The sequence below is a fragment of the Hemiscyllium ocellatum genome, chromosome 7 (assembly GCF_020745735.1).
Source record: "Hemiscyllium ocellatum isolate sHemOce1 chromosome 7, sHemOce1.pat.X.cur, whole genome shotgun sequence".
In the NCBI taxonomy this organism is placed as follows: Eukaryota; Metazoa; Chordata; class Chondrichthyes; order Orectolobiformes; family Hemiscylliidae; genus Hemiscyllium; species Hemiscyllium ocellatum.
The window spans coordinates 35,424,393-35,451,357 of NC_083407.1; the positions used below are offsets into that span (position 1 = coordinate 35,424,393).

Genomic DNA, 26,965 nt, shown 5'->3' on the forward strand with positions numbered 1-26,965 from the left:
GAAATAAGATCAGTCATGATCATATTGAATGGCAGTGCAGGCTAAATGGTCTGAATGGCCTACTCTTCTTGCTATTTTCTATGTTTCTAATTGCCAATGCTGCAGCTGCAAAACAGTAGGAAAAACAGAAACAGCTTTATCTTAGAAATTAAAACAGAAAATGCTGGAAATAGTCAGCACATTTGGCAATGTCCATGATGAGAGTAAAAAAGTTACAATATCAAATTTGATGGCCTTATCTCTAAGCATTATGATTTATTGATTGGAGCATCATAAAATTTAAGTAACACATTCTTTTGAATAGGATAATGTCTCCATAAAAGTAGCAGTGATATCCTATCATATCAATGGCTTAATGTCATTGCTGTTATTGCCAATACTTATCTCTCACCTTTGGAAAAGCACTGCTTTACTTATTAGACACTTAATGCATTTTTGGGGAATTATTTGTCTGTAATTTTATCAGAAATCTGCAAGACTTTTGTGTTAGGTTGTCTTAAATTGCTGCTGTCTGTTTATTATTGTTCCTTGACTTACATCAGATAGCTTATAACTTAAGTAAAAGGACTTTAAATTCTGTAATTTATGGCTGGAAATCCAATCTCATATTGATTTTGGTGTTTCAGTTCTTTAATGTTGCATGATCCAACTTGCAGACGTCAACTTGATTAAAAATTGTTGAACGAGCGTGTGAAGCTTTTTGTAAGGTTAAAAAGAATATGCAAGGAACCTGGAGTGAATGTAACAGAATAGTTTCAAAGTATTCCATAAAATGTGCACATATTCCTTAAACTGCAGTTTCCTCATTGAGCTATCATTTCCCAGAGGCCTCCTCAATTATCTTCTTAAGAGTCCAAAGCTGAGAATCAATAATATTATTTTAATGAAAATTCAAGAAAGCGGGATATTCCCCAGTCAGTATTAGAATGTGCAGTCCATTTCAAGTGGGAAAAAGAATCATTTAAATGTACCCTGCTTGAACATGCATGCTGTTTTGATATTTAGAATAGTTGTCCAGCTCACCCATAGTAACTTTGACAACAGAGCCTCAGAAACATTGGAATAATAACATAAGTAGCATTCACAGCATTTACACATGGACACATTTACTGGAAGTGGTGGTAAATAATTGAGAGTTGAAGGAAATCCACCCCTTTGATGTTTTTGAATGGAGTTTGAAGGTTATGTTTGGAGGAGGGCTTTACAATATAAATGGGATGGTTGTTTCTAAATATTAAGGTCTTACATCAAATTAAACAGCCTGGTATCATTTAAAATGAAATTAAATAGCCCCTCAAACATTGTCTAGTTGAGAATAATTTTCATATGTTATCTGCTGACTTGTTTTTTCTATGAATTAAAGTGTTGAGAGCAGCTTTACACACTTTTCATGACATAGTATTTTTAGTATATTTGAGCCCCTGATGGTCTGAGATATTGTAATTCTGTTAATAGGTGTTTCAGTATTCTATCATGCACACAAGGTTTCATTTTCAATGGAATATTTGTATTTTTTCAGGTTACAATAAAAATGCTGTCCTCATTATTTACATGGGTCTTCTGAAAATTAAATGAACAGATGTAGAGAAAGATGGATAAACTTAATTTCAACACTGCCAGAAGAATAATAGCTCTGGGAGTGGCATAGTGGCATTGTTAATTGATCAGTATTTGAGTTCCGTTACACTAGATAGTAAGTGAGATTTGAATTCAATTAATAAATGACCAGTATTTGAGTTCCGTTACAGTAGATAGTAAGTGAAATTTGAATTCAATTAATAAATCTTGAACTTAAAAAAAGAGGTCTAATGGAAACCATGAAATCATTGTCAGTTGTTAATGCAAAACAAATCTATCTGGTGCACTAATGTCCTTTTGGAAAGAAATATTTGCTACTTTTCTCTGGCCTAGTCTATGTGTGATTCCAAAATAACAGAAATTGAAACACATTGTTGACTCTTAAATGCTCTTCAACATTGTCCACCCTCGTAAACAACTCAGTTGCATTGAAATAACTGCGACAAAGTATACTATATGGAATGAAGCTGGAGGCACCACCCAATATTGATCAATGTCCAGGAAATAATAATGCTATAAACAGTTCAATCAATCCTTCAAAACCCTCCTTATTAACATCTGTTGCTTGTGCCAAAATTATAATTGTTACACTGATTATTCAAACAACAGCTTGTCTTCGGTAATCTTACGCATACATACGTTACAAAGTCTTAGGCACAACAATCACCATCCTTGTTGGTGAGACAGGTCAAACCTTGCAGAGGTAGCAGCATACTCTGGAAGGAATTGTCCTAACATCCCTCAACATTTATTTCGACCCCATGAAGTCTCATGCCATCAAAAGATACTTGCAATCAGTTAATGAATCAGTTCTCCATTACAATGTACACCAGCTGGAGGACACACTGAAGGTAGCAAAGAAACTGAATATAGTTTGTTTGAGGACTTTACTGTACTTTTCCAAGACTGGTTTGGCAACAAGACTACTGACTCAGCTGGCCAAATCCAAAAGGACCAAGCTGCTAGTCGGACCTGAGGCAGGTGTTGAGAGTAAAGGGAGAAATATATTATAACACATTCCCAGCATTCTGTATACAGAAGAAGCACCTGTCTGTGATAGTATTGATAGCAATGATACAACAGTCCTTTTGTTCTCCCACTGTGGCTGTAAGACAAGACAAGTTGTTCCAGTACAGCCAAAAAATTGGCATATACCTGCCAAAGTAGAAGATTGCCCAGGTATATTCTGTACACAAAGAACAGGCCAAGTCCACTGTGAACAATAATCCCCCTGTCAGTCTATTCTTGACCATCAGCAAAAGGGTAAAAGGATCGTTGACAATGCTATCAAGCAGACCTGCTTAGCGATAGCCTGTATACTAATATTCAGTTTGCCTTGTGCCAGGGATTGTTATAGCTTTGGTCCAATCATGGAGAAAAGACCTGAAATGAAGAGCAGAAATGAGAGTAACTGCCCTTGACTTCAAAGCATCATTTGACTGAATATGGCATAAAGAATCCTAAGCAAAACTGGAATCAATTGGCATAAGAAAAGAAATCTCTGCTGGTTGGAGTCATAACTGACATAACTTCTGGTTGTTAAAGATCAGTCACCTTAGGCACCAACATCACCACTGGAATTCTTCAGGGTGATATTCTAGGCCCAAGTATAATCAACTGTTTCTTCAACAATCCTCTCCCTCCATCATAACGTTGGAGGTAGAAATGTTCACTGATGATTGAATATTATTCAGCACCATTCATGACTGCTGAGATTCTGAGGTAGTACATGGTCAACACTGCAAAACCTGGGCAACATTCATGCTTGAGCTAACAAGTAATAAGTAACAGTAGCACCGTGCAGCACCAGGCAATGACCATATTCAATAAAGAAGAATCTAACCATCATCCCTTGACATTCAATAAGATTGCCAATACTGAGTCCCCCTACTATCCATATCTTTGGAGTTACCATTCACTAGAAACTAAACTATACTTGCCATATGAATACTGCAATGAGAAGAGAATATCAAAGTCTATTAATCAGTAACTTACTTGCTGACTCATCAATGCCTATACACTATCTACAAGGCACATCAGATGTAACAATATTACAACTGAATAAAGGCAACCATAGAGGCATGAGAGAGGAGCTGAAAGGAATTGACTGGGAGAGGAGCCTAGCAGGAAAGATAGTGGAACAGCAATGGCATTTCAAGGAGTAATTTGGGAGACACAGCAAAAGTTCATCCCTAGAGAAAAGAAGCATACAAGAGGGAGGATGAGCTACCATGGCTGACTAGGTAAGGCAGGGACAGCATAAAAGCAAAAGAGAAAGCATATAATGTTGTGAAGAGCAGCAGGAAACCATAGGATTGGGAAGGATAAAAAGATAAACAGAGGACAATGATAAAAGAAATAAAGAAGGAGAAGATTAAATATAAGGATAAGCTAGCCAGTAATATAACAGAAGAACGCAAGAGTTTCTTTAGATATATAAAGGGCAAAAATGGACATTGGATTGCTAGAAAAGTATGCTGGAGCAGCAGTAGGGAACAAAGAAATGGTTGAGGAATTGAATAAGGACTTTGCATCAGTCTTCACAGTGGAAGACACAAATACCATCCCAACAATTCAAGAGAATCAGTGGGCAGAGGTGAGTATGGTGGCCATCATCAAAGAGAATGTGCTTGAAGAATTGAAAAGTCTGAAGGTGGATTAGTCACCTGGAACAGATGTACTACACCCCAAAGTTCTAGAGGAGATAGTTGAAGAGATAGTAGAGGTGTTAGTGGTGATCTTTCAGGAATCCACTGGAGTTGGGGGCAGGGGGCATGGGTATCTCAGTGGACTGGAAAATTGCTAACATAACCCCTTGTTTAAAAAGGGAGTAAAACAAAAGACACGAAATTATAAGCTGATTAGCCTGACTTTAGTCAGTGGTAAGATCTTGGAGTCCATTTTGAAGAGTGAAATTTCTGAATCCTTGGAAGTGTATAGTAAAGTAGGGCAAAGTCAGCATAATTTCATCAAGGGTAGTTCATGCCTGAAAAATTCTGTTAGAATTCTTGGAGGAGGTAATGAGCAGGTTAGACCAAGGAGAGCCAAAGGATGTTATCTACCTGGACCTTCAGAAGGCCTTTGACAAGGTTCCGTACAGGAGGCTGCTAAGTAAGTTAAGGAGCCAAGTTGTTAGGGGCAAGGTACATACTGGATAGGAGATTGGCTGTCTGGTAGAAAGCAGAGAGTGAGGATAAAAGGGTCCTTCTCAGGATGGCAGGGGTGACTTGTGATGTTGTGCAAGAGTCAGTATTGGGACCACAACTTTTCACTTTGGACATTAATGATCCAGACGAAGGAACTGAGGGCATTCTGGCTAAGTTTGCCAATGATACAAAGACAGGTAGAGGGACAGGTAGCATTGAAGAAGCAGTGAGGCTGCAGAGGGATTGAGACAGGTTAAGAGAGTAGGCAAAGTGGCTGGTGGAATACAATGTGGGAAAATGTGCAGTCATGCACTTTGGTAAGAATAGAGGTATGGACTATCTTCTAACTGATGAGAAAATTCAGAAATCTGAATTGCAAATGGTCTTAGGAATTCTAGTCCAGGATTCTCTTCAATTAAACTTGCAAGTTGAGTCAGGATTAGGAAGGCAAATACAATGTTGGCATTTATTTTTGAGAGGACTAGAATATAAAAGCAGGGATATACTTCTGAGGCTTCATAAAGCTCTGGTCAGACCACATTTGGAGTATTGTGAGCAATATCTCAGGAAGGATGTACTGGTCCTGGAGCAGGTCCAAAGGAGGCTCCCGAGAATGATCTCAGGAATGAAAAGCCTAACACATGAGGAAAGTTTGAGCACTCTGGGTCTATGTTCAATGGAGTTTAGAAGGATGGGGGGGGGGAGCAATCTAATTGAAACTTACAGAATACTGAATGGCCTGGATGGAATAGACATTGGGAAGATGTTTCTATTGATAGGAAACACGAGGACCCAAGGGTGCACCCTAAGACTCAAGGGAAGACTCTTTACAACGGAGATAAGGAGACACTTCTTCAGCCAGAGAGTGGTGAATCCATGGAATTCACTGCCACAGAAGGCTGTGGAGGCCAGGTCATTGAGTATATTTAAGACAGAGATAGATCAGTGCTTGATTATCAAGGGGATAAAGGGTAACATAAAAGCTAGGAGCAGGAGGTGGCCATTCAGTCATTCGATTCTGCTTCACCATTCATCACGATCATGGCCAATTGTCCAACTCAACAGCCTCATCCTGCTTTCTCCCAATACCACTTGATCCTGTTCACCCAAGTGTTATGTCTAACCACCATTCTAATACATTCAATGTTTTTGCATCAACTATTTCCTGTGGTAGTGAATTCCACAGGCTCACCATTCTTTAGGTAAATAAATGTCTCCTCAACACATCCTAAATGGTCTAGCCTGAATCCTCAGACTGTGACTGCTGGTTCTGGACACACCCACCATCAAGAACATCCTCCTTGCATTGACCTTGTCTAGCCCTGTTTGAATTTGAATAAGTCTGTATGATAACACCTTAATTTCCACCAAAAACAATTCTAACCTCGTCAACTCTCTTCATACATCAGTCTTGCCATTCTCGGAATCAGCCTGGTAAACCTTCACTGCACTGCCTCGAAAGCTTCCTCAGTAAAGGCGAAGCCAAAGTTGCACACAATATTCCAGTTGTGGCCTCACCAATGCCCTGTATAACTGCAACAATACATCCCTGCTCCTGTACTCGAAACATCTCTCAATGAAGGCCAACATGCCATTTGTCTTCTTTACCACCTGCTGCACCTGCATGCTTACCTTCAATGACTGGTGCACAAGGGCTCCCAGATCCTACCGCACATTCCCCTCTTTCAATTTACAGCAAAGATGTACTTCTGAGTTTTGTAAAGCTCTGCTAAGACCACATGTAGAGTATTGTGAACAATTTCGGCCCCAATACCTCAGGAAGGATGAAATGGCCCCAGAGCAGGTCCAGGGGACCTTCATGAGAATGATCCCAGGAATGAAAGGCTTAACATATGAGGAATGCTTGAGGACTTAGAAGAATGGGGTTGAGAAACTTATCAGCCATGATTGAATGGTAGAGCAGACTCGGTGAGCCAAATTGCCTAATTTCTGTTCCTATATCTTATGGTCTTTTGGTCAGGAATGTGATATAACATTCTCTGCTTGGTTAAATCAGTGTCAGTCCAATCACATTCAAGAAGCTTGACAATATCCAGGATAAAGCATCGCTCAACATTCACACTTCATCTATCATCTGCAGCATTCTCTTCTTCCACCCGCCACAGTGTACACCATCTACAAGAGGTACCTCAGCAACTCACCTCAGCTCAGTAAATAGCGTTATCTAAACCCACAACCTCAACCATGTACAAGAAAAAAAACAGCAGATGTACTTTTAAGGCATCTCTTCTTTTAAGTCATGCTTTGGAAGGATTATGGAAAAAATGATTTATTTCAAACTCAGTGCTGACCCCTGGATTTTCTTTTAATTGGTCAATGAAATGACATACTGGGTCACTTATATTTGAAAGATGCTTCTAAAAATTCACAAAATTTCTGCTAATTATTTGGACCTGTTTCCTAGAAATCAGTTGTACAGATTTTATGAAAACCTTGTTTCACTATTGTATTGCTTGGACTTTAGTTTTTTAGTTGTAGAAAAAGAATGTTGATGAACTAGCTACCCAACTCACATCTTTCTAGTTTCTGAAGCAACCTTGGTCCAGTCTAGTATGGAAACTAACTGTCCTTGTGAAGAATGCCTGGATGATTTCTCAATATTCAATGTCAAAAACTGTGGTGCTGGAAAAGCACAGCCGGTCAGGCAGCATCCCAGGGGCAGGAGAGTCGACATTTCGAGCATAAACTCTGCATCAGAAATGTTCACATGTGAACATTCCTGATGAAGTGCTTATGCTCTTCTGCTCTCCTGCTCCTCGGATGCTGCCTGACCAGCCGTGCTTTTCCAGTACCATACTTTTTGACTCTGATTTCCAGCATCTGCAGTCCTCACTTTCTCCCAGATTTCTCAATATTGTTTCCTGATTGAGCTGCATCTGCCAAAGCAGCGGGGACAAATACACATGCTAATGACCTGAATATTGGTGCCAAAATGCATTCGACACTTTATTCTTTATTTTCTTTAAGAACTCATTCTTATTGGCCAAAGTGATTTTCTTCCCCCAAAAATGATTCTCTGCAGAGAGAGATCAGTTTTTTTTTTCTTTTCTGGTGTGTGTCTGTGTTTTGGATTATTTAGAATATGAACGTCTATACGTTAATAATTCAAGCTGTGTGTTAATGACTGTTGCATCTTAATTGAACATGTTTTGTATGAGTTATTCATTGCCACATACATCTGGAAAGACACAGTGAAAAGTATTTTATCACCACAATCCAGCACTATTTTGAGTTATAATAAGAATAAAAAGAAGCTACATGAATAGAATTCATTTTCTGTACAGGGTGTCTTCAAACACTGCGCCAGGGCTTCTGCAAGGTCTCTGCAAAGTGTCCTGGGCCTTAAGGAGTTTCCAGTCTTGCTATAAAAAATATCCATGCTACAAGCATACTGCAGGTAGGAGTCCCTGATCCAGCTGTTGCAGCCATAGACACACCAAGTCCATGCTCTGGGCTTCCTGCAGCCAGGAGTCCACCATTTGGGCACTTCCATAAGCAGCCACCACCCACTACACTGATCTGGCTTCCCCACCATGTTAGAAGATAAAGAAAAGGAAGAAAGAGAAAGAAACAATGTAAAAATAGAGTGAAAACGATGCCATTGACCTGGAGCGGGTGGGTTCAGGAGCCCAAATACTACCTACCGTACCTGTCTGATATTGTTTATAATAAGTCAATAATTTTGTGTTTGTGAAAAAATTAGTTCAGAGATATGATATTTTATATTTAATATAGCAAATTAGTCATATCAGGAAGGGTGCAAAATAAGTAAGTTATTTTGTGATCCATGGAATGATGGGACAAGATAAACATAGTATACTCTTCTAATATTGCTTCTCCAATTCTGACATAGTAATAAAAACACCATCGACTAAAAGTTCACAAGTAAGTCACACACTATCTGGACTTGGAATTATAATCATAATTCCTTTACGGTTGCTGGGTCAAAATCCTGGAAATCTCTCCCCTCCCTCCTTCGCTACTACATTATCGACATACATACTGGGGTGCCACATAGATTGCAGCAGCTCAAGAAAAGCAGTCACACCAATGAAAGAATGAATAAAAGGTTAATGAACTAATTTGCTCCATGTACAAATATATGAAAGAATATCCAGTACTCTTGTAAAACCACCACCCTTTGTTCAACTGCCTGACCTAAACTTACATAAAATTCAAAGTCATTGCTGAAACAGTAATAGAAACTATTTTGTTGTTTCATACCTTAGTTTGCAAAGGCATGTAAATTTGACTAACATAACTTACTTGCTGGCATATTCTGAAGAGTAACTCATTTGTTACATTCACTTCCTGCCAACCTGATTGCTAAGAATAACTTGACATGGCCCAAAACAATGGCAGGCTTAGAAGGATACATAAGAATAAGGTCAAATGAGTTTTTTTTTCACTTTGCTACAAGATGTGAAGTCCTCATCATCTACTAACTTTTTGACTTCACATTTTTTTGTAATTCAGATGATTTTTCATTTGTGGACATTGTTGACCAAGGATGAAGCATACGTAATCTGAAGATGAAAGCTCGTGTAACACTCAATTTTAGTATACATTTCAGATATTACTCAGAACCAATTTTAACAAATTAAGTGAAACATTAAACATATCCTAATTGCAATCGATTCTTGGTAAGATATCTGTTGATAAGTTTTAATACAATATTTGAAAAATGGTGCTGACAGTAGCTGTCTAATGCAAGAGCATTTTCACTGATTATCTTATTATGCAACCATGAACAATAGAAAGAAAATTAAAAGGTGAAGTCAGGGTGACTGCCCTTTGCATCACGGTAACATTTAGCAGCATTGGAGTCAATAGGAATTGACAGTGGAGACGGTGTACAGGATAAAGTCTCTACTGGTCAGAGTCATAACCTGGACAGTGGAAGACGGAGGTCAAATCTTCTCAGTTTGGGACATTGGTATTCGATGTCTTCAGAGTAGTGTCCGAGGCTTACCCGTTTTCAGTTGCTTCATCAATGACCATCCTTTCATCCTATGAACAGGAGTGGGATGGTTGCTGATGAATGCACAATATTCAGTACCATCTACAAGATGCACAATGATGCACAAGTCCTCTTGTCTAGTATCTTCTGAATCCAGGACCTGTAACTCCGAGAAGAGTGAGAACATCAGATGCACGACAACCTTCAATTTTCTGTCCAAATTGACTGTAGTTTCACTGCCTCTGGATCAAGGACCTGGAACTCCCTTCAAACAACAATGCAGGTGCACCTGCAGCACAGGACTGCAGTGATTCAAGAATGTGGTTTACCTTCTCAAGTACAATTTGGATGGGGAATAAATGGTGTCCTCACCAGTGAATCTCACATCCCATGAAAGAATAATTTCTTTAATGAAGTTTTTTGTTGGTTAAATCATTGACAAATGTATGGAAAATAATTGATATTCTTAAATTGGGTAGTCCAGGAACATGCTAGCTTAACAAAGTAAGTCAATTTGAACTGTCTACAATTACATGAACTACTCTTGTAAAACTATGACCCTTGCTAAACTAATCAGCATGAACTGAAATAGCCTTGGGGGTGGAAAAGTTAATCATCTGATAATTTTATTCATGATAGTTTTAAATCTTGAACTAAATTGAAAAACATTAAATTATCTGATAGCAAACTCATCTGTTTGAATACTCCTATGCATTTGTACGAACAAAGTTTACATGCTTCACTGAGATATCAACTAAGCTTTTGTGATTAGTGATGAATGAAGAGCGCTAGTTATTCCTTCCACTTCAAAATACCCATAAATATTCAATGGGCTTTTGCTCTGGAAAGTGGATTCTAAATCCAAAGCATCATTGCATGTTCGACTGGAAATTTAGCATCTGCAAGAACAAGACAAGCTACTTTGTGCTTTTTTTTTAACTAATTGTTTTGCAGAAACCTTACAGAGACATTGGATCATATTTTTGTGGTATTGTGTTGCCTTTGGAGCCTTTTACTAATGATGGGCTGAATCTACTTTGGGGATTCCTGCCTTTATTCCCTGTATTGGTAGACTTAGCCAGGTTGGGATTAGGCTGCAGGTAGCAAGCCTGCCTAACCTGACTGGCTTATTTCTGGGCCACTTTGGGGCCTCAACTGATCCAGGACAATCCGGGCAAGCTGACCTATCTGCAATCTCTCTCAAAATGTGAAACAGCTCAGGAGCAGGCAGGTAGATAACAGGAAAGTCACCAGCTTGTTTTTCCATGTCCTCTCCCTTTACACCAGGAGAGATCCAGCCCAGTATGTGAATCTTATTAAAATGCGAGACTAGTTGCTGATATGTTAAATATTTTGGTGTCTATCTACTTCTCATGAGTCTTTTTTCCAAATTATAGAATTGTATCTTGCAAACCCTTTCTTGTACCAATTTCTTGCTTTATTGCTTAATTTTAAACTCATTATTCAGACTCTAAACTGCTCTTTCCTGCTTCTAAATTGCTGTTATATTGAACCACATGCCAACTGACAGTGGGCGTATCTGTATATTTGCCTAATGTTTCCATCTGTTATGTAACTGTCACTCAAAATAGAAATTCTGAATAACCTAGAAAGTTGTGATAACCTAATTATCTATGATTTCACGTTGGGAGTCCATAAACTAATGAAGTTAGACTTTTAAAGCTTCCAACAGAACTCACTCAATGTTGAAAACATGGTTTTGAGAAAAAAGACGTATTTTGCAAATGAATGGTTTTGGCATCAAAGACGCAATGAATTTTAATGGTCTACTTAACCTGCATGTAATCTCAGCATTTATTCTAATTATTGTGAATTTCAGCGCTTGTTCTTTCTTTGTTGTGCGCCCATGATAGAAAATAGTTTTCTAAATAGCTCTTTTAATACTATATTCTACCTTGTCACAGCCCTTGTAAGGTTAAATCTGAAACAAAAAATCTCAGAAGTATCAATGAATATTGAATGAATTACGTATCCTTCCATGATAATATTTTGAACACTTTGTAAAGGTGATTTAACTTCCTCTTTTTAAAATATCTTTATAGTTGTTAGTATCGAACTCTCTCTTTGTTGAATATCAACAACAAATAATGGAACATTAGATGGAGGAACAGAATCGATTCCAGCATAGGGTTTTCCAGGAATAAAGAAAAACTCAGAAGCTATAAGGTGGAATCTTATAATGATCTAAGTGACATGGACTATGGTGTGATGTATAGAAGACTCGGGCAACAAGTGTGGCGAGGCCATTGGCAATGTCGAAATCCCGTCACGCCATTGTTTCTGATTTCACAACTGGCGTGGCAAGATACTCACTAGAAAACGGTGAGATGCCAATTGATGCTCACTATTGTATGTTAAATGTCCAACACTAATTAATATTCAGCCTCCCATCTTATCAAACAAGCTTGATATCAGGAAAACTTAACAAGGAAACCTGAGTGAGCACCTGATGGATTCAGCTTGCCCCTTGGTGTCTCAATGATCTCTAAGTTGGACAATGGGCACCAACTTTTCAGGGTATTCTCTATGGGGCTCAGCCATATGCACTCCAAGTCCATGTGCCAGCCTCTGAGAATTCTCATGGCATATCTCCAATCCACTTACAGGATACATCTTTAACTCTACTAAGGTAGGTGTTGAACAGATATTTCCAGACCTGCTGAGTTTCACCAGCAATTTCTATTTTTCTTTCAGATCTCTAGCATCCACAGTTCTTTGTTTCATTATGTCATTGTAATCCTCTGCAAGAACACTGCGTGCTCAGGGACACACATCCAGCTGATGAACAGAACCAATCTTCACTCATTGTCATAATGCTCACTCTGAGCCTACGGGAATGCTGTCTGTATCTCTGCCATGCATTACCTTGCCTTTCTGGGTGTTACTCCCTCAGCTAGAGTTATCAAGCTCATATATTTCTATTTATTCATGGAATGTGAGCATCGCTGGCTGGCCAGTTTTTATTGCTCTTCCCTAATTGCCCTTGAGAGGGTGGTGGTGAGTTGCTTTATTGAAACACGGCAGTCCACATGCTGTGGGGAGACCCCCAATGCCCTTAGGGAAGGAATTCCAGAATTCTGACCCAGCAACAGTGAAACGACAGTGATATATCTCCAAGTCAAGACAGTGATTGGATCAGAGGAGAACTTTCAGATAATGATGTTTCCATGTATCTGCTACCATTGTGCTTCCAGATGGAAGTGGCCATGGATTTAGAAGATGCTGTCTGAGGATCTTTGCTAAATTTTGCTTCTATCTTGCCATTTAGTGTAGACACAAATTCAGGATGCTTATTATGGTTGTCAACAGACCTCAGTCAAGTGAAAAATCAAGTCTTCTTTCAGATATTCCTAGCACAGTGAGTCAAGGGCAACTCTAATATCAGTCCAGGCCCGACTCACAGTGATCAGTACCAAAATCATTTGCTCATAAGAGCTGAGGAGCTAAATGAGGGCAGCACATCATCCATCTTGACTCATTCTACCCGACTGTGGGCTGTTTCCTTCTGGAATGAGAGGCAGGTATTATGGGAAATATAAGTGGAGGGCACAGCTATTACAGTTGGTGAAGGAGTCCCAAGCAAGTGAGTGAACAGTGCAGAGGGCATGCAGTGGGGGTGGTTTTGTGGATTAGTGTGAATTGCAGGCAATAGTGAGCACGGTAGAACATGAGCCTTGGTGGGAGATGAATACAGTATCAGAGATAATGAAGCATCAAGAATCAGAGACACCCTGGTATCCATTATGCCAGTCCGCTAATGTTTGGGCAGGTGGATCAGGAAGACTCCAGGATACTTGCCTTTGTTAGCTGGGACATATAGTTTAAGAGGAGACTGAAACTGTATAAAATATTGATTAGGAAAGAGTATTGTGTGCTGTTGTAGAATTCACATTATAGGAAGGATATTATAGCAGTGGAGAGAATTTCAAGGAGATTTACCAGGATGTTGCCCAGGCTGACAAGTTTCAGTTCTGAAGAAAGCTTGGACAGGCAAGGGTTGCTTTATTTAGAACAGAGGAGATTCAGAGGAGCCATGACTGAGATTTATAAAATTATGAGGGGTATAAATAGAGAGACAGGAAGAAACATGTTCCCTTGGTAGGAGGATCAGCAATCAGATTTCAGGTGAAGGTTCAGAGGTGATGTGAATAAAAACATTTTGACCCAGAAGGTGGTTGGAATCTGAAATTCACTGCCAATAAGGGTGGTAAGGGCAGAAATGTTCATCACATTTACAAATATTTAGAGGTGCACATGTGATGCCAAGGCATACAAGGCTGTGAGGCAAGTGCTGGAAAATGGGATTTAGACATGATTTGACTTATTATTGTCACAAGTACCAACATACAGTAAAAAGTATTGTTTTGTGTGCTATCCAGACAAATCACATCTTTCATAAGTATATTTATAGCCGCACAATGACTTACTAGTTAGTACTGCCGCCTTACAATGGCAGGGATCTGGATGTGATTCCACCCTCAGGCAACTGTCCGTGTGGAGTTTGCACATTCTCCCATGTCTGCATGGGTTTCCTGTGGGTGCTCCAGTTTGTCCCACAGTCCAAAGATGTGCAGCTGAGGTAAATTGGCCAAGCTAAATTGCCTCTAGTGTTCAGAGGTGTGCTGGTGAAGGGAATTAGTCATGGGAAATGCAAGGTTACAGGGATAGGGTATGGGGTTGAGTGTGAGCGGGATGCTCTATGGATGGTCATTGTGAGCTCAATAGGCTGAATGATCTGATTCCACACTATAGGGAGTCTATAATTCTATAATTAGAGCAGTGAGGTAGATGTTTTTTGAGTGGCATTGAGTGGTCTTTTTTCTGTGTTGTACAGTTCTCCGAGTCCATGAATAGAGTGAGTGGGATACATCATGGAGAAGTTAGTGACACTTACTCTGTCAGAGTAGAGAGGAACATTGACATTTCTCGTACATTCTTCAAGATATCTGAGACTACTTTAATCCAGGTGGCAATATTGGATCAAGCTGGAATGTTTGTGTGTTGTAGTATCTAATGCTGTCTGGGAACAGTTATGTGTTGCCTACACCCTCATAGAGTCATAACGTCACAGAGATTTACAGAACAAAACAGATCCTTCAATCCAACCCATCCATGCTGACCAGTTATCCCAACCCAATCTAGTCCCACCTGCCAGCACCCAGCCCATGTCCCTCCAAACTCTTCCTATTCACATACCCATCCAGATGCCTTTTAAATGTTGCAATTGTAGTAGCCTCTGCCACTTCCTCTGAGAGCTCATTCCACTTACGTACCACTCTCTGCATGAAAAAAATTACCCCTTAGGTCTCTTTTATATCTTAACTTTCTCATTCAAACCTATGCCCTCTAGTTCTGGACTCCCCACCCCATGGAAGAGACTTTGTCTATTTAGCTTATCCATGCCTGTCATGATTTTATAAATCTTTGCAGGGTCATCCCTCAGCCTCCAACGCTCCAGTAAAACAACCCTCGCCTATTCAATCTTTCCCAACAGCTCAAATCCTCCAACCCTGGCAACATCCTTGTAAATCTTTTCTGAAGCCTTTCAAGTTTAAGACCATCTTTCCAATAGGAAGGAGACCAGAAATGTACAAAATATTCCAAAAGTGGCCTAAAAAATGTCCTGCACAGCTGCAACATGACCTCCCAACACCTGTACTCAATTCTCTGACCAATAAAGGAAAGCATACCAAACGCCTTCTTTACTATCCAATCTATCTGTGACTCTACTTTCAAAGAATTATGAACTTGCACTCCAAGGTCTCTTTGTTCAGCAACTCTCCCTAGGACCTTTCCATTAAGGGTATAAGTCCTGCTAAGATTTGCTTTCCCAAAATGCAGCACCTCACATTTATCTAAACTCCATCTGCCACTTCTCAGCTCATTGGCCCATCTGATCAAGAGCCCATTGTAATTGGAGGTTAACCTTCTTTGCTGTCCACTCCACCTCCAATTTTGGTGTCATCTGCACACTTACTAACTATACCTCTTATGCTCACATCCAAATCATTTACGTAAATGACGCAAAGTAATGGACCCAGCACCGATCCCTGTGACACTCCACTGATCACAGGCAGAAACTCCAGGATTTTGCCCCCAAAGTGAGACACTTAATTCCCCATGTCTGCCATGTCAGGGCAAATGTTAGCAACTAAGCAGTGCAACCCCAGACTGACAGCTGTTCTGGGTACACAAGAGTCTTTGAAAGATGGCATGTGTGCAAAGGTGCAGTTGTTTTGAAGTCATCCACTGAGCAGTGAATTATTTCAGGAAGAGCTTGTGTTAATGTGAGGTGGAAACCAATGTGAGACATTTTATTAGGATGGGAGAAATAATTAATGAGGTGAATTTGGTAAGATACAGCAAAGAACTTGTCAAGAGTTATGCCACAAAATTATTTTTTAAAAAACATGATGCAACTTAGATTTAGCTAAATAAATATAAGCTTCAACCCATTATGAATAAACATAATAATAATAGTGTTTTGTGAACTAGTTCTCTGATTGCATGGAAGACTCCAAAGCTGAGGTGACTATAGCAAAGAGAATGATATGTTGAAATTTTTGTTTTCCCTTTAGAGAAAGAGAGTGAGACAAGATCATTTGTGATTGTAACCAAAACTAATGGTTTTAATAACTTTGGACAGTTATTGTGGTTCTGTTCACCAAGGTGGGAATTTGTGTTGCAGACTTTTTGTCCCCTGTCTAGGTGACATCCTCAGTGCTTGGGAGCCCCCTGTGAAGTGCCTCTGTGATGTTTCCTCCGGCATTTGTAGTGGTTTGAATCTGCCACTTCCGGTTGTCAGTTCCAGCTGTCCGTTGCAGTGGTCGGTATATTGGGTCCAGGTCGATGTGCTTATTGATTGAATCTGTGGATGAGTGCCATGCCTCTAGGAATTCCCTGGCTGTTCTCTGTTTGGCTTGTCCCATAATAGTAGTGTTGTCCCAGTCAAATTCATGTTGCTTGTCATCTGCATGTGTGGCTACTAAGGATAGCTGGTTGTGTCGTTTCATGGCTAGTTGGTGTTCATGGATGCGGATCGTTAGCTGTCTTCCTATTTGTCCTATGTAGTGTTTTGTGCAGTCCTTGCATGGGAATTTGCACACCACATTGGTTTTGCTCGTGCTGGGTATTGGGTCCTTCGTTCTGGTGAGTTGTCTGAGAGTGGCTGTTGGTTTGTGTGCTGTTATGAGTCCTAGTGGTCGCAGTAGTCTGGCTGTCAGTTCGGAAATGCTCTTGATGTATGGTGGTATGGCTAGTCCTTTGGGTTGTGGGCATGTCCTCGTTCCGTTGTCTTTCCCTTAGGCATCTGTTGATGAAATTGCGCAGGTATCCATTTTTGGCGAATACATTGTATAGGTGTTCTTCTTCCTCTTTTTGCAGTTCTGGTGTACTGCAGTGTGTTGTGTCCCTTTTGAATAGTGTCTTGATGCAACTTCTTTTGTGTGTGTTGGGGTGGCTGCTTTCGTAGTTCAGGCTTGGTCTGTGTGTGTGGCTTTCCTGTATACCTTTGTGGTGAATTCTCCGTTAGGTGTTCTCTGTACCATCACGTCTAGGAATGGGAGTTAGTTGTCCTTTTCTTCCTCTCTAGTGAATCGGATTCCTGTGAGTGTGGCGTTGATGATCTGGTGTGTGTTCTCTATTTCTGTGTTTTTAATGATTACAAAGGTGTCATCCACATATCTGACCCAGAGTTTGGGTTGAATTTGCGGTAAGACTGTTTGCTCTAATCTTTGCATTACTGCTTCTGCTATGAGTCCACAGATGGGTGAGCCCATGGGTGTGCCGTTGATTTGTTCATATATTTGGTTGTTGAATATGAAGTGTATTGTGAGGCACAGGTCCAGTAGTTTGAGTATGCTGTCTTTGTTGATAGGTTCAACGTCCTGTTGTCTGTTCTGTATGTCCAGCAGCTTGGCTATGAGCAAAACCAATGTAGTGTACAAAATCCCATGCAAGGACTGCACAAAACACTACAGAGGACAAACAGGAAGACAGCTAACGATCCGCATCCATAAACACCAATTCGCCATGAAACGCCACAACCAGCTATCCTTAGTAGCCACACACGCAGATGACAAGCAACATGAATTCGACTGGGAGAACACTACTATTATGGGACAAGCCAAACAGAGAACAGCCAGGGAATTCCTAGAGGCATGGCACTCATCCACAGATTCAATCAATAAGCACATCGACCTGGACCCAATATACCGACCACTGCAACGGACAGCTGGAACTGACAACCGGAAGTGGCAGATTCAAACCACTATAAATGCCAGAGGAAACATCACAGAAGGGCTTCACAGGAACCACCCAAGCACTGAGGATGTCACCTAGATAGGGGACGAAATGTCTGTGACACAAATTCCCAGCTCGGCGAACAGAACCACAACAACGAGCACCCGAGCTACAAATCTTCTCACAAACTTTGAACTTTGGACAGTACATTTATATTTCTGAGAACGGTCACATTTTACATTTCCCAGACTGTGGTGGTTCAAAAAACTGAGGATCATTTGATGTTGTCATTTGATAAGTAGTGATGGTTGCTTGTTAATATTGTTTAGCCAAAAAACATAAAGATTTCACTTATTCAGTTATCCTTTACAAGCTAATCACATTCCTTTTTGATATTTCAGGAAAACTCTGCAGCGATTCTTTCTTTCTGTGTAAAAATGGAAGATGTATAAATGACACCCTCACTTGTGATATGCATAATGACTGTGAAGACGGATCAGATGAAAGGAATTGTTTTGTTAATGAATGTGCAAGTAAGCGAATCAGTGAATGTTCACAAGACTGCCAGGATCTTAAAATTGGGTACAAAGTGAGTATGGTCACTAATATGTAAAATATTGCTTTGAACTTTTACAAAGCATTTCATGAAAAAAGGAATTCTTTATGTGATGTCTGTAAGTCAATAATCTAACACAAATAAGTGATATAATTTTTCTATTTATCTTAATTTTAATACATGGAATAGCAACAGAAATGAACAAACAACAATCAACTTTTAGGTCAAGAATTTTTAAGTTAACTTTGCCTTCATAAACCTATTGATTTCCTAATGATCCTTGTAGTTTTCTAGCTCTACTATTTAATCTATACTATATATCGGATGCAAAATTATAAAAATAACTGAGGTTTCATGTTTCATACAGGTCAGATAGTGATAAGTAAAGAGTAATATTTAGTAATACTCCAGTTCAGTGATTTATTGAATCATATGATTTCCTCAGACAAAGTTAGCTAACAAGCAGTACATGGACGAAAAAAGTGGTAAGTACGTTTGGGAAACATATCTTATTTACAGACATCAATCTCTAGAAAGTACCATTGATTAAATCACATACATTGCACATTTCCTCGCCAGTTCTATGCTGGACTGGTTGTGTTCAATAAAGGAGACTATGTAATAGTCCTAAGGCTCCCTTTTTTATATGGAAGGGGCATCATAGCGATGTATTCGTGGGCCCTGGATGCCTGTTTTGATGCCTGTACCTCACATCTGGCTCAGAATCCAGTGTTGTTCAACAGTGTTAGTGTTCATTTTACATGTGTGAAGCATCTGAATATCACCAACCATGGTATGGCTTAATGCATTTCTTCAGGAACTTACTAAATAACATGTTTTGTTCTTTTCAAATTAAGTAACTTCCAAAATAAAGTCTTTAGTTACACTTATTTTTTACCTTGAATGTATCAAAAAATGGCCTTTAAATGAACTGCTGATGTTCATAATTTTTTCATGATTAAATTTTTTAGTGCAAATGCTGGCCTGGATTCAGACTGAAAGATGATGGCAAAACCTGCCTTGACATTGATGAATGTACCACTACCTTCCCCTGTAGCCAGCAATGCATCAATACCTATGGAACCTACAAGTGTTTATGTGCAGAAGGTTATGAAATACGAGCAGATAATCCCAATAGCTGCAAAGCTTTGTCAGGTATGATTTTCTATTTATTCCCCCCTGCATTAAAACTTGCATATTTCACAAGAGGTGTCAGGATGTGAACTGTAAGTTGAAGAAAACTGATATTTTTAGAACCAAGTGGAATGAAATTGTACTCTGTTTTGCAACTAACATTTTAAAACAATGATTAAGGCCACTCTTTAAGTTGTGGGCAAATCAATTTCATTTGGATAAATGGTAGCTCCATAACAAATAATGCAAGTTTGATTTCAACCATTGTTTTTCAAAACACCATTGTAATGTTATTGCCTTATACTATGATAGACACTCAAAATTACATAAAAAAACATCTTTATAAGAGAAAGTAACTTTGTTTCAGAGAAGAGTCTGTTATTGATTAGTAAAGTGCCCTGAAAGAAATAACCTGTGCCAAACCCGCACATCTTTGACCCATCTGAAGTATTTGGTTTGGGATGGCACTGTGGTTCAGTGGTTGAACCACACTGCTGCCTCACAGCACAGAGACCCAGTTTGATTCCAGCATTGGGGGATGTATGGAGTTTGCACATTCTCCCTGTGCATCATTTATGAGCATCATTCTCTTCCCTCATGAGTTTGAACTCAGCTTTAACAAGCCTTGTTAAAAACAACTTATAAGTGGATGACTTCCAACAAGAAAATGGAATTGTAGCAATGTCCTATTATGCATAAGTGCAAATGATAGTTGCTGAATAAACAGGGGGAATAGATTTGGCAGCACCACCCTTTTTTTTGCTTCACTGGGCCTATGGAATCTTGCTTTTGAATGCCTCCCATTTACTTGCCACTGATCTTTCTTCAAGTGGCTGGAATGATTCCACTTTTGCAAGGTCACCTCTCAGATTTGTAAAGTCTGATTTCCTAGTTACTCCTGTTTTATCATTGTCCATTTCGATAATAATTCTAAATTTAATTATGCTATGATCTGTATTTCCAAAATGTTCACCCCTGCCACTTCATTCACCTACTGAGTTTCATTTCTTTAGACCAAGTCTAGAATTGAATGCTCTTTCATTAGACTTAGTTTGTGCTTGATTTTTTGAAAAAGTTATTTTGACTGAAATTCAAGAATTTGGGACCCTCATATTATATGCATTTCAATTCATATTTGGGTGGTTAAACCTCACAACAACTATTGCCTAATTAATTCTATCCTCAGAAATTTGTTGGCATATTTGCTCCTCTAACCACTCTGACTATGTGGGGGTCTATCATAGATGGGGTGTCAATCAAACAGGCTGCTTTATCCTGGGTATTGTTGATCTTTCTGAGTGTTGTTGGAGCTGCACTTATTCAAGCAAGTGTAGAGTCTTCTTTCATCTCCTGACTTATATAGGGTTGGCAGGATTTGGAGGAGTCAGGAGGTGACAGACTTCCCAGCATATGATTTGCTCTTATAGCCAAACTGTTTAAATGATTTGGCCATTTCAATTTTCTGGTCAACATTGATACTGGGGAATTCAGCGATGGTAATGCCATTCAATGTTGAGGGATGATGGTTGTATTCTCTTTTGTTGGAAATGGTTGTTGGCTAGCACTTGAATGGCATGATATTAACTTACCAGTTATCAGTCCAAGCCTAAATATTGTCCAGGTTTTGTTGCATTTGGACACTGACTGCTTTCGCATTTAAGGAGTCCAAATAATGCTAAATGTTGTGTAATCATCAGCAAATAATCTCCTTATGATCTTATGATGGAGTGGGGAATTGACGAAGCAGCTGAAAATTGTTGGACCTCCTGCATTATCCTGAGGAGTTCCTGTAGTGATGTTCTGTGACTGAGATGATTGACCTCCAATAACCACAACCATCTTCATTTGTTTATTTTTTACCTTCCTTATTCATTCATCTAGTATGTACTTTCAACATCAACATTATCCATAATTTTAGTGTTATGATTGCTTAGCTGTCTTTAACCTTGCTCCTGGAGTAAAGGTTAGACTTGGTTATGAATATTACAGATTTGGAAATCCAATCTTAGCTAAAGAGTTCAGTGTGGTCAGGCTGCATTAATGGCAGATGGATTATGTTCAGATTAAATGTGAGGGCATATCTGCCTGTTGCCAGATTTAAATGCAAAATTGTTTTATATGTAAGTATTTATTAAATTTGAGAAAGCATTTGCAAAGCATATGTATCAGCAGGGTGAAATTTTAAATAGCTTTATGAATATGTATGATGTTGCTGAACTTACTGAGGTACTCTCTTCCTTTGTATTCAGCTGAGGAACCATTTTTAATTTTTGCTGATCGACATGAAATCAGAAAAATGAGTATAGATGGATTCAACTACACTTTATTAAAACAGGCAAGTTGCACATCTGTTTCATTGTTGTGCCTTGCTTTGTATTTGAACTCTTTTGATGCACTAATAACTAGGTTTGCTTATTTACAGGGGCTGAATAATGTTCATGCAATAGATTTTGACTACAGGGAAAAATGCATTTATTGGGCTGATTTCACTACACAAGGTAGTACAATATCAAGAATTCATTTGAATGGAAGCAATCCTGAGGTAGGGATATTTTTATTAACAGTTGGTCTGTTGATAATTTCAGAATTTTCAGTTATGCCTTGTTAAGACCGTTGTAGCCCAATTAATAAACATGATGTTTTGTTTTCATGTTGGACAGGATGTATCATTATTTTCCAATTGTTCCTATATCATTTAGTGCCTGGTGTAGTTAAAAATTGCATAATTTTACATTTTTGGATATTGGGTAATTTAACAATTATAGGGACATTGAATGTCAAAGTGTTGATGGTTAGGTTCTTGTTTATTGGAGTTGATTATTGTCTGGCACTTGTCTGACATGTTACTTGCTATTTGTCAGCGGAAGCCTGGATATTGTGTATGTCTTGCTGCATTTGGACATGGGCTACTTCAGCATCTGAGGAGTCATGAATTTTGCTGAAAATTGTATGATAGTCAGTGAACATTCCTATTTCTGACCTGACTGTAGAGGGAAGGTCAGTGAGGAAGCAGCTGAAGGTGAATGGGTGTACGGCACTAAGGAACTCCTGCAATAATGTCCTTCACCGCCATAACCATCTTCCTTTCTGCTAGATATGACTCCAGTCTGTTTAACCATGATTGTCATTGACTTGAGTTTTTCTACTCAGTCAAATGGGGTCTTGATGTCAAGGGCAATCACTCTCACCTCCCCTTTGCAGTTTGGTTCAAACTTGGATAAAATATCTAAAGTGGTAATGTGTTCAAGGGCTGAGTGACCCTGGCAGAACACAATCTGTGAGTCTGTGAGCAGATTAGAGCTAAGCCAGTATTGCTTGAAAACAGTGTTGATATGCACTTCCATCAATTTCTACTGAACAAGTATAGACTGATGGTGCATCAGTTGGTTGGGTAGACTACCATCTGTTATGCTAGGACCTGGGAGCATGCTCATTTATTCAACAATTCTGACTGAAGATTGTTGCAAATGCTTTAACCTTTTCTTTTGCATTAATGTACTGTACTTCTCCATCATTAAAGTGACCGGACTGATATATCTGACCTGTTGATTCTGGATTCATTTGACTCTATTTTTCTTCGATCACTTGCTGTATATAATGTTTGACATGGAGCAGTCCTGTGTTGTAGCTTCACTTCCTCCCTTCCCGAAATGAAAAAATAGTACTTGCAGGGTAGATTAGATTAGATTACTTACAGTGTGGAAACAGGCCCTTCGGCCCAACAAGTCCACACCGACCCGCTGAAGCGAAACCCACCCATACCCCTACATTTACCCCTTACCTAACACTACGGGCAATTTAGCATGGCCAATTCACCTGACCCGCACATCTTTGGACTGTGGGAGGAAACCGGAGCACCCGAAGGAAACCCACGCAGACACGGGGAGAACGTGCAAACTCCACACAGTCAGTTGCCTGAGTCGGGAATTGAACCCAGGTCTCTGGCGCTGGTAGTTAGGGCTTAGTTTGTCACTGTCATTTCCACTACCTTGATCAATGTCAAATACTCTGTTTAGCTCATTCTTTTGAGACCTTTGAGTGACTTGATACATCGGCATGGTTTGTTCCATCTGAATGGCTTGTTAGACTCTTTCAGAGAGCAGTTAAAAGTCAATCATATTGGCCACACCAGATAAGAATAGCAGACTTCCTTTTTCTACAGGTTATTAATGAATCAGACAGGTTTTTACAACAAAGCGTATTGTAAAACTTCTAATTGAAGATTTTGTGAATTCAAATTCCACTATCTGCCATCATGAAATTTGAACAGAGGTCTCAGAGCATGACTTGGGACCTCTGGATTATTAGTCCAGTGACAATACCATTACATCTTTGCTTCTACTCAGAAGGGAGATTTCCTTCCTGAAAGGACATTATACATGTATAATTGTCAGAAGGGAACATTAATTAATTCATTCAAATTTTTAAAAATGCCTATACATTTAAAATACACCAATAGTACATATTGATATCAGAAATAAGCCATTTAATTATTTTGACAAATTAAGCCTCATTTTGACAGATCATTTCTGACTGGGCTGAAATGTTATTTTGGTCATCCTTTTCACATTACTCATTTGATTCTCATCAAGTAAACTCCTGAATTATTAAAAATGTATTGTATTGCAAACTGGGGATTCCATCAAGGTTGTAATCATACACAGAGTAACTACTTGCCCCAGTGTAACCATTCAATTACAAATCCTTGTGGTTTAGAGTTCTCAAGTAAGAAGGGTGCCTAAACTGTTACTCCTGGGATGATTAATCCAAATGAATTATGGATTGATTTATGTGATCTTATACAACTTGATTTATTTAATTATGTAGGAGCTTTTAAAACTAAAATAATTGGAGAAACATCCTGTTCAACTTCAAATTGTCTGATTAATCTAATTGTTTCATGATAGCTAGAGATGACCAAACCTCCATGGTGAAACTTTATTTACCTCTCAGTCTATACACTACAATCTGGTGAAGTATGAGAGGCTATGTTCTGAAAGAGGGGATCTATCAGTACAAGAGAACCTATTAAGGAAAGGTCTAGGCTACAATCAGAAGGCACATTATCATTGGAGATGTTGCCTTCATAATTGTACATGTATAAATTGAGTTCAATTTATTGTCTGCAACATAGCGCAGTGATGAGCTGTAACTTCAGGCAAGCACATGCTACCACGAAGACTGGATGTATCCTCCACAAAGTTTCCCTGCTGTAAATGATTTTTTAAAAGTTTGATGGTAACACTATCATCAGATGTCATACTACATGCATATGTACCCACCACCACCACCCATTCCCACTCTTACCCAAAGCTAATTGAACTGACCCTGGTCTAGTAGCCTGGCTATTCCTGAGAGGTAATAAGGTGATTATGACAAGGTCTCTCAGTGCTTATAGACTAATGAAAGTGGCTTCTCAGGAGATAATGAGATAGGTTCAATGTCAAGGCTGTCATAGACATCCTAAGTTAAAAATCACACAACACCATTTATAGTACAACAGGTTTACTTGGAAGCACACTAGCTTTCGGAGCGACGCTCCTTCATCAGTGATTGCCAGGTGATGAAGGAGCGTCGCTCCAAAAGCTAGTATGCTTCCAAGTAAACCTGTTGGACTATAACCTGGTGTTGTGCGATTTTTAACTTTGTACACCCCAGTCCAACATCGGCATCTCCAAATCATAAACATCCTACTAATTCTCCCCTCTTTCTGCATCAACTCCTCATTTCTGCCCTGACCATTCCCTTCCTCCTATCCACTGCATCAATGCGCAAATTAAGACTGACATTGTTGCAGCAGTGGGCATTTATAGGATGTCAAGAGCAAACCCAGCAGCATGGTCAAGGCACACTGTAAAGAATGGAATATCTGTTCATAAATATTGAATGCAGATTACAAATATTTAGAACTGGGTTTGAAGATTAAATTGGCTGAATTTAACAAGAAAAAAATTGGAGTGTCAATTTTGCAAATGTCATGACAGGATTCTCTCCATTGGAGTTTTCTCACACAATTCTCTGCTGTTCACCTTATCCCATATGCACCGTACCTCAATGCTACCGCTCCCGTTCACTTCCTGGCAATGGAAGAATACATCGCTACTGTCATATTCTGAGTCGTCCACTGCAGGCACCATTTTTAGATCCCAGATGTACAGCAGGTTAATCACTGACAGTTACAAATAATCCTTCATGGTACATGAAGTGAAATGAAAAAAGAAATGCTGCGGAGGTCATATTGGTGACCCGTTACTGGAGATAGAAGCTTGCATTTGTAAACATACTTCTTACTTGACATCATCACCTATCTGATTGACTATCATTTTAAATGTAGCTACAAGAATGAAGCTACTTAGGCTTCATATCATATGATGTTAAATTAAGTATCATTCTACAAGAGTAACATAACATCTCATCATTGTTCAATGTGGGAGCATCACATGTTGAAAAGCCCTCAAACAGTTGAACATATTTTTCCTGTTGTTCAATATAAGTTAAGAAAAAAAAGAAACATAAAGTTACATTTGGTTTTGGGAGTAAAAAGGAGCTGCTTGCCTTTTGAGTTGCAATAACTTTCCAGTCAATGAGTGATCATTTCACTTCAGATAAATAGGCTACATTTTATATCTCAATAATTATCTTTATAAGGCACCCTGCCCTTGAAAAGAAGCAGGAACATGAGAGTTTTCAGGGTATAAGTATCATCGCAGCTTTTAGGATTCCTGGTGCAAAGTTCCAGGATGTGATAATGTATATTGATTGACTGGAACCTTTCTGTGAATGAAATCAGCAACATTATGATATGACATTCTTAACATGGCATGAATACAGTACCCTGTAACTTGTGGAAGTACCAATGTTGCTAAGCCTGGACTGCAACACTGACTTTGTCGCAGGGAAACAAAATGAAGCAATGCAATCTGACACAAATTGCATTAGTCATGGTCTTGATATATTTTCTGGGTGAGGATTGAGAGATCCCACGCTGGTGTCTGTATTTCCTTGGAAGCACCGATCTGCATCAAATTTAGTGCAGCTGTCACCTTGACGGCTGCCAAGATAGGATAGCCAACAGATCATAAATCCTGTTCCAGCAGATGGCATAGTGCTGATCCAGTAAATGGCATAGTCCTGTTCCAAAAGATGGCTTGGTGTTGTGGCAGTGATTCGGGGCATCCTCAGTTGGGGCAGCAATCTGAATGAAATTACACAGGGGATGAGAGACTATGGGCTTTCTCTATTTCCACACCCTGAAAGGATGTTCTACGACAACCTCGTCATGTGGACGCTGGTTGGTAGCCATTGGAG

At 39.3% G+C, this 26,965-nt stretch overlaps 1 protein-coding gene across 1 annotated transcript in view; it reads left to right on the top strand.

Annotated features, from left to right (window-relative positions):
• Positions 1-26,965, top strand: part of LOC132817331 (low-density lipoprotein receptor-related protein 1-like) — a 1,680,787-nt gene that overhangs the window by 1,416,929 nt on the left and 236,893 nt on the right. Inside the window, exons 56-59 of the mRNA XM_060827740.1 lie at positions 18,369-18,556; positions 19,495-19,678; positions 21,907-21,992; positions 22,080-22,199. Coding sequence (XP_060683723.1) covers positions 18,369-18,556; positions 19,495-19,678; positions 21,907-21,992; positions 22,080-22,199 — 578 coding nt within the window. The remainder of the gene's footprint in view (positions 1-18,368; positions 18,557-19,494; positions 19,679-21,906; positions 21,993-22,079; positions 22,200-26,965) is intronic.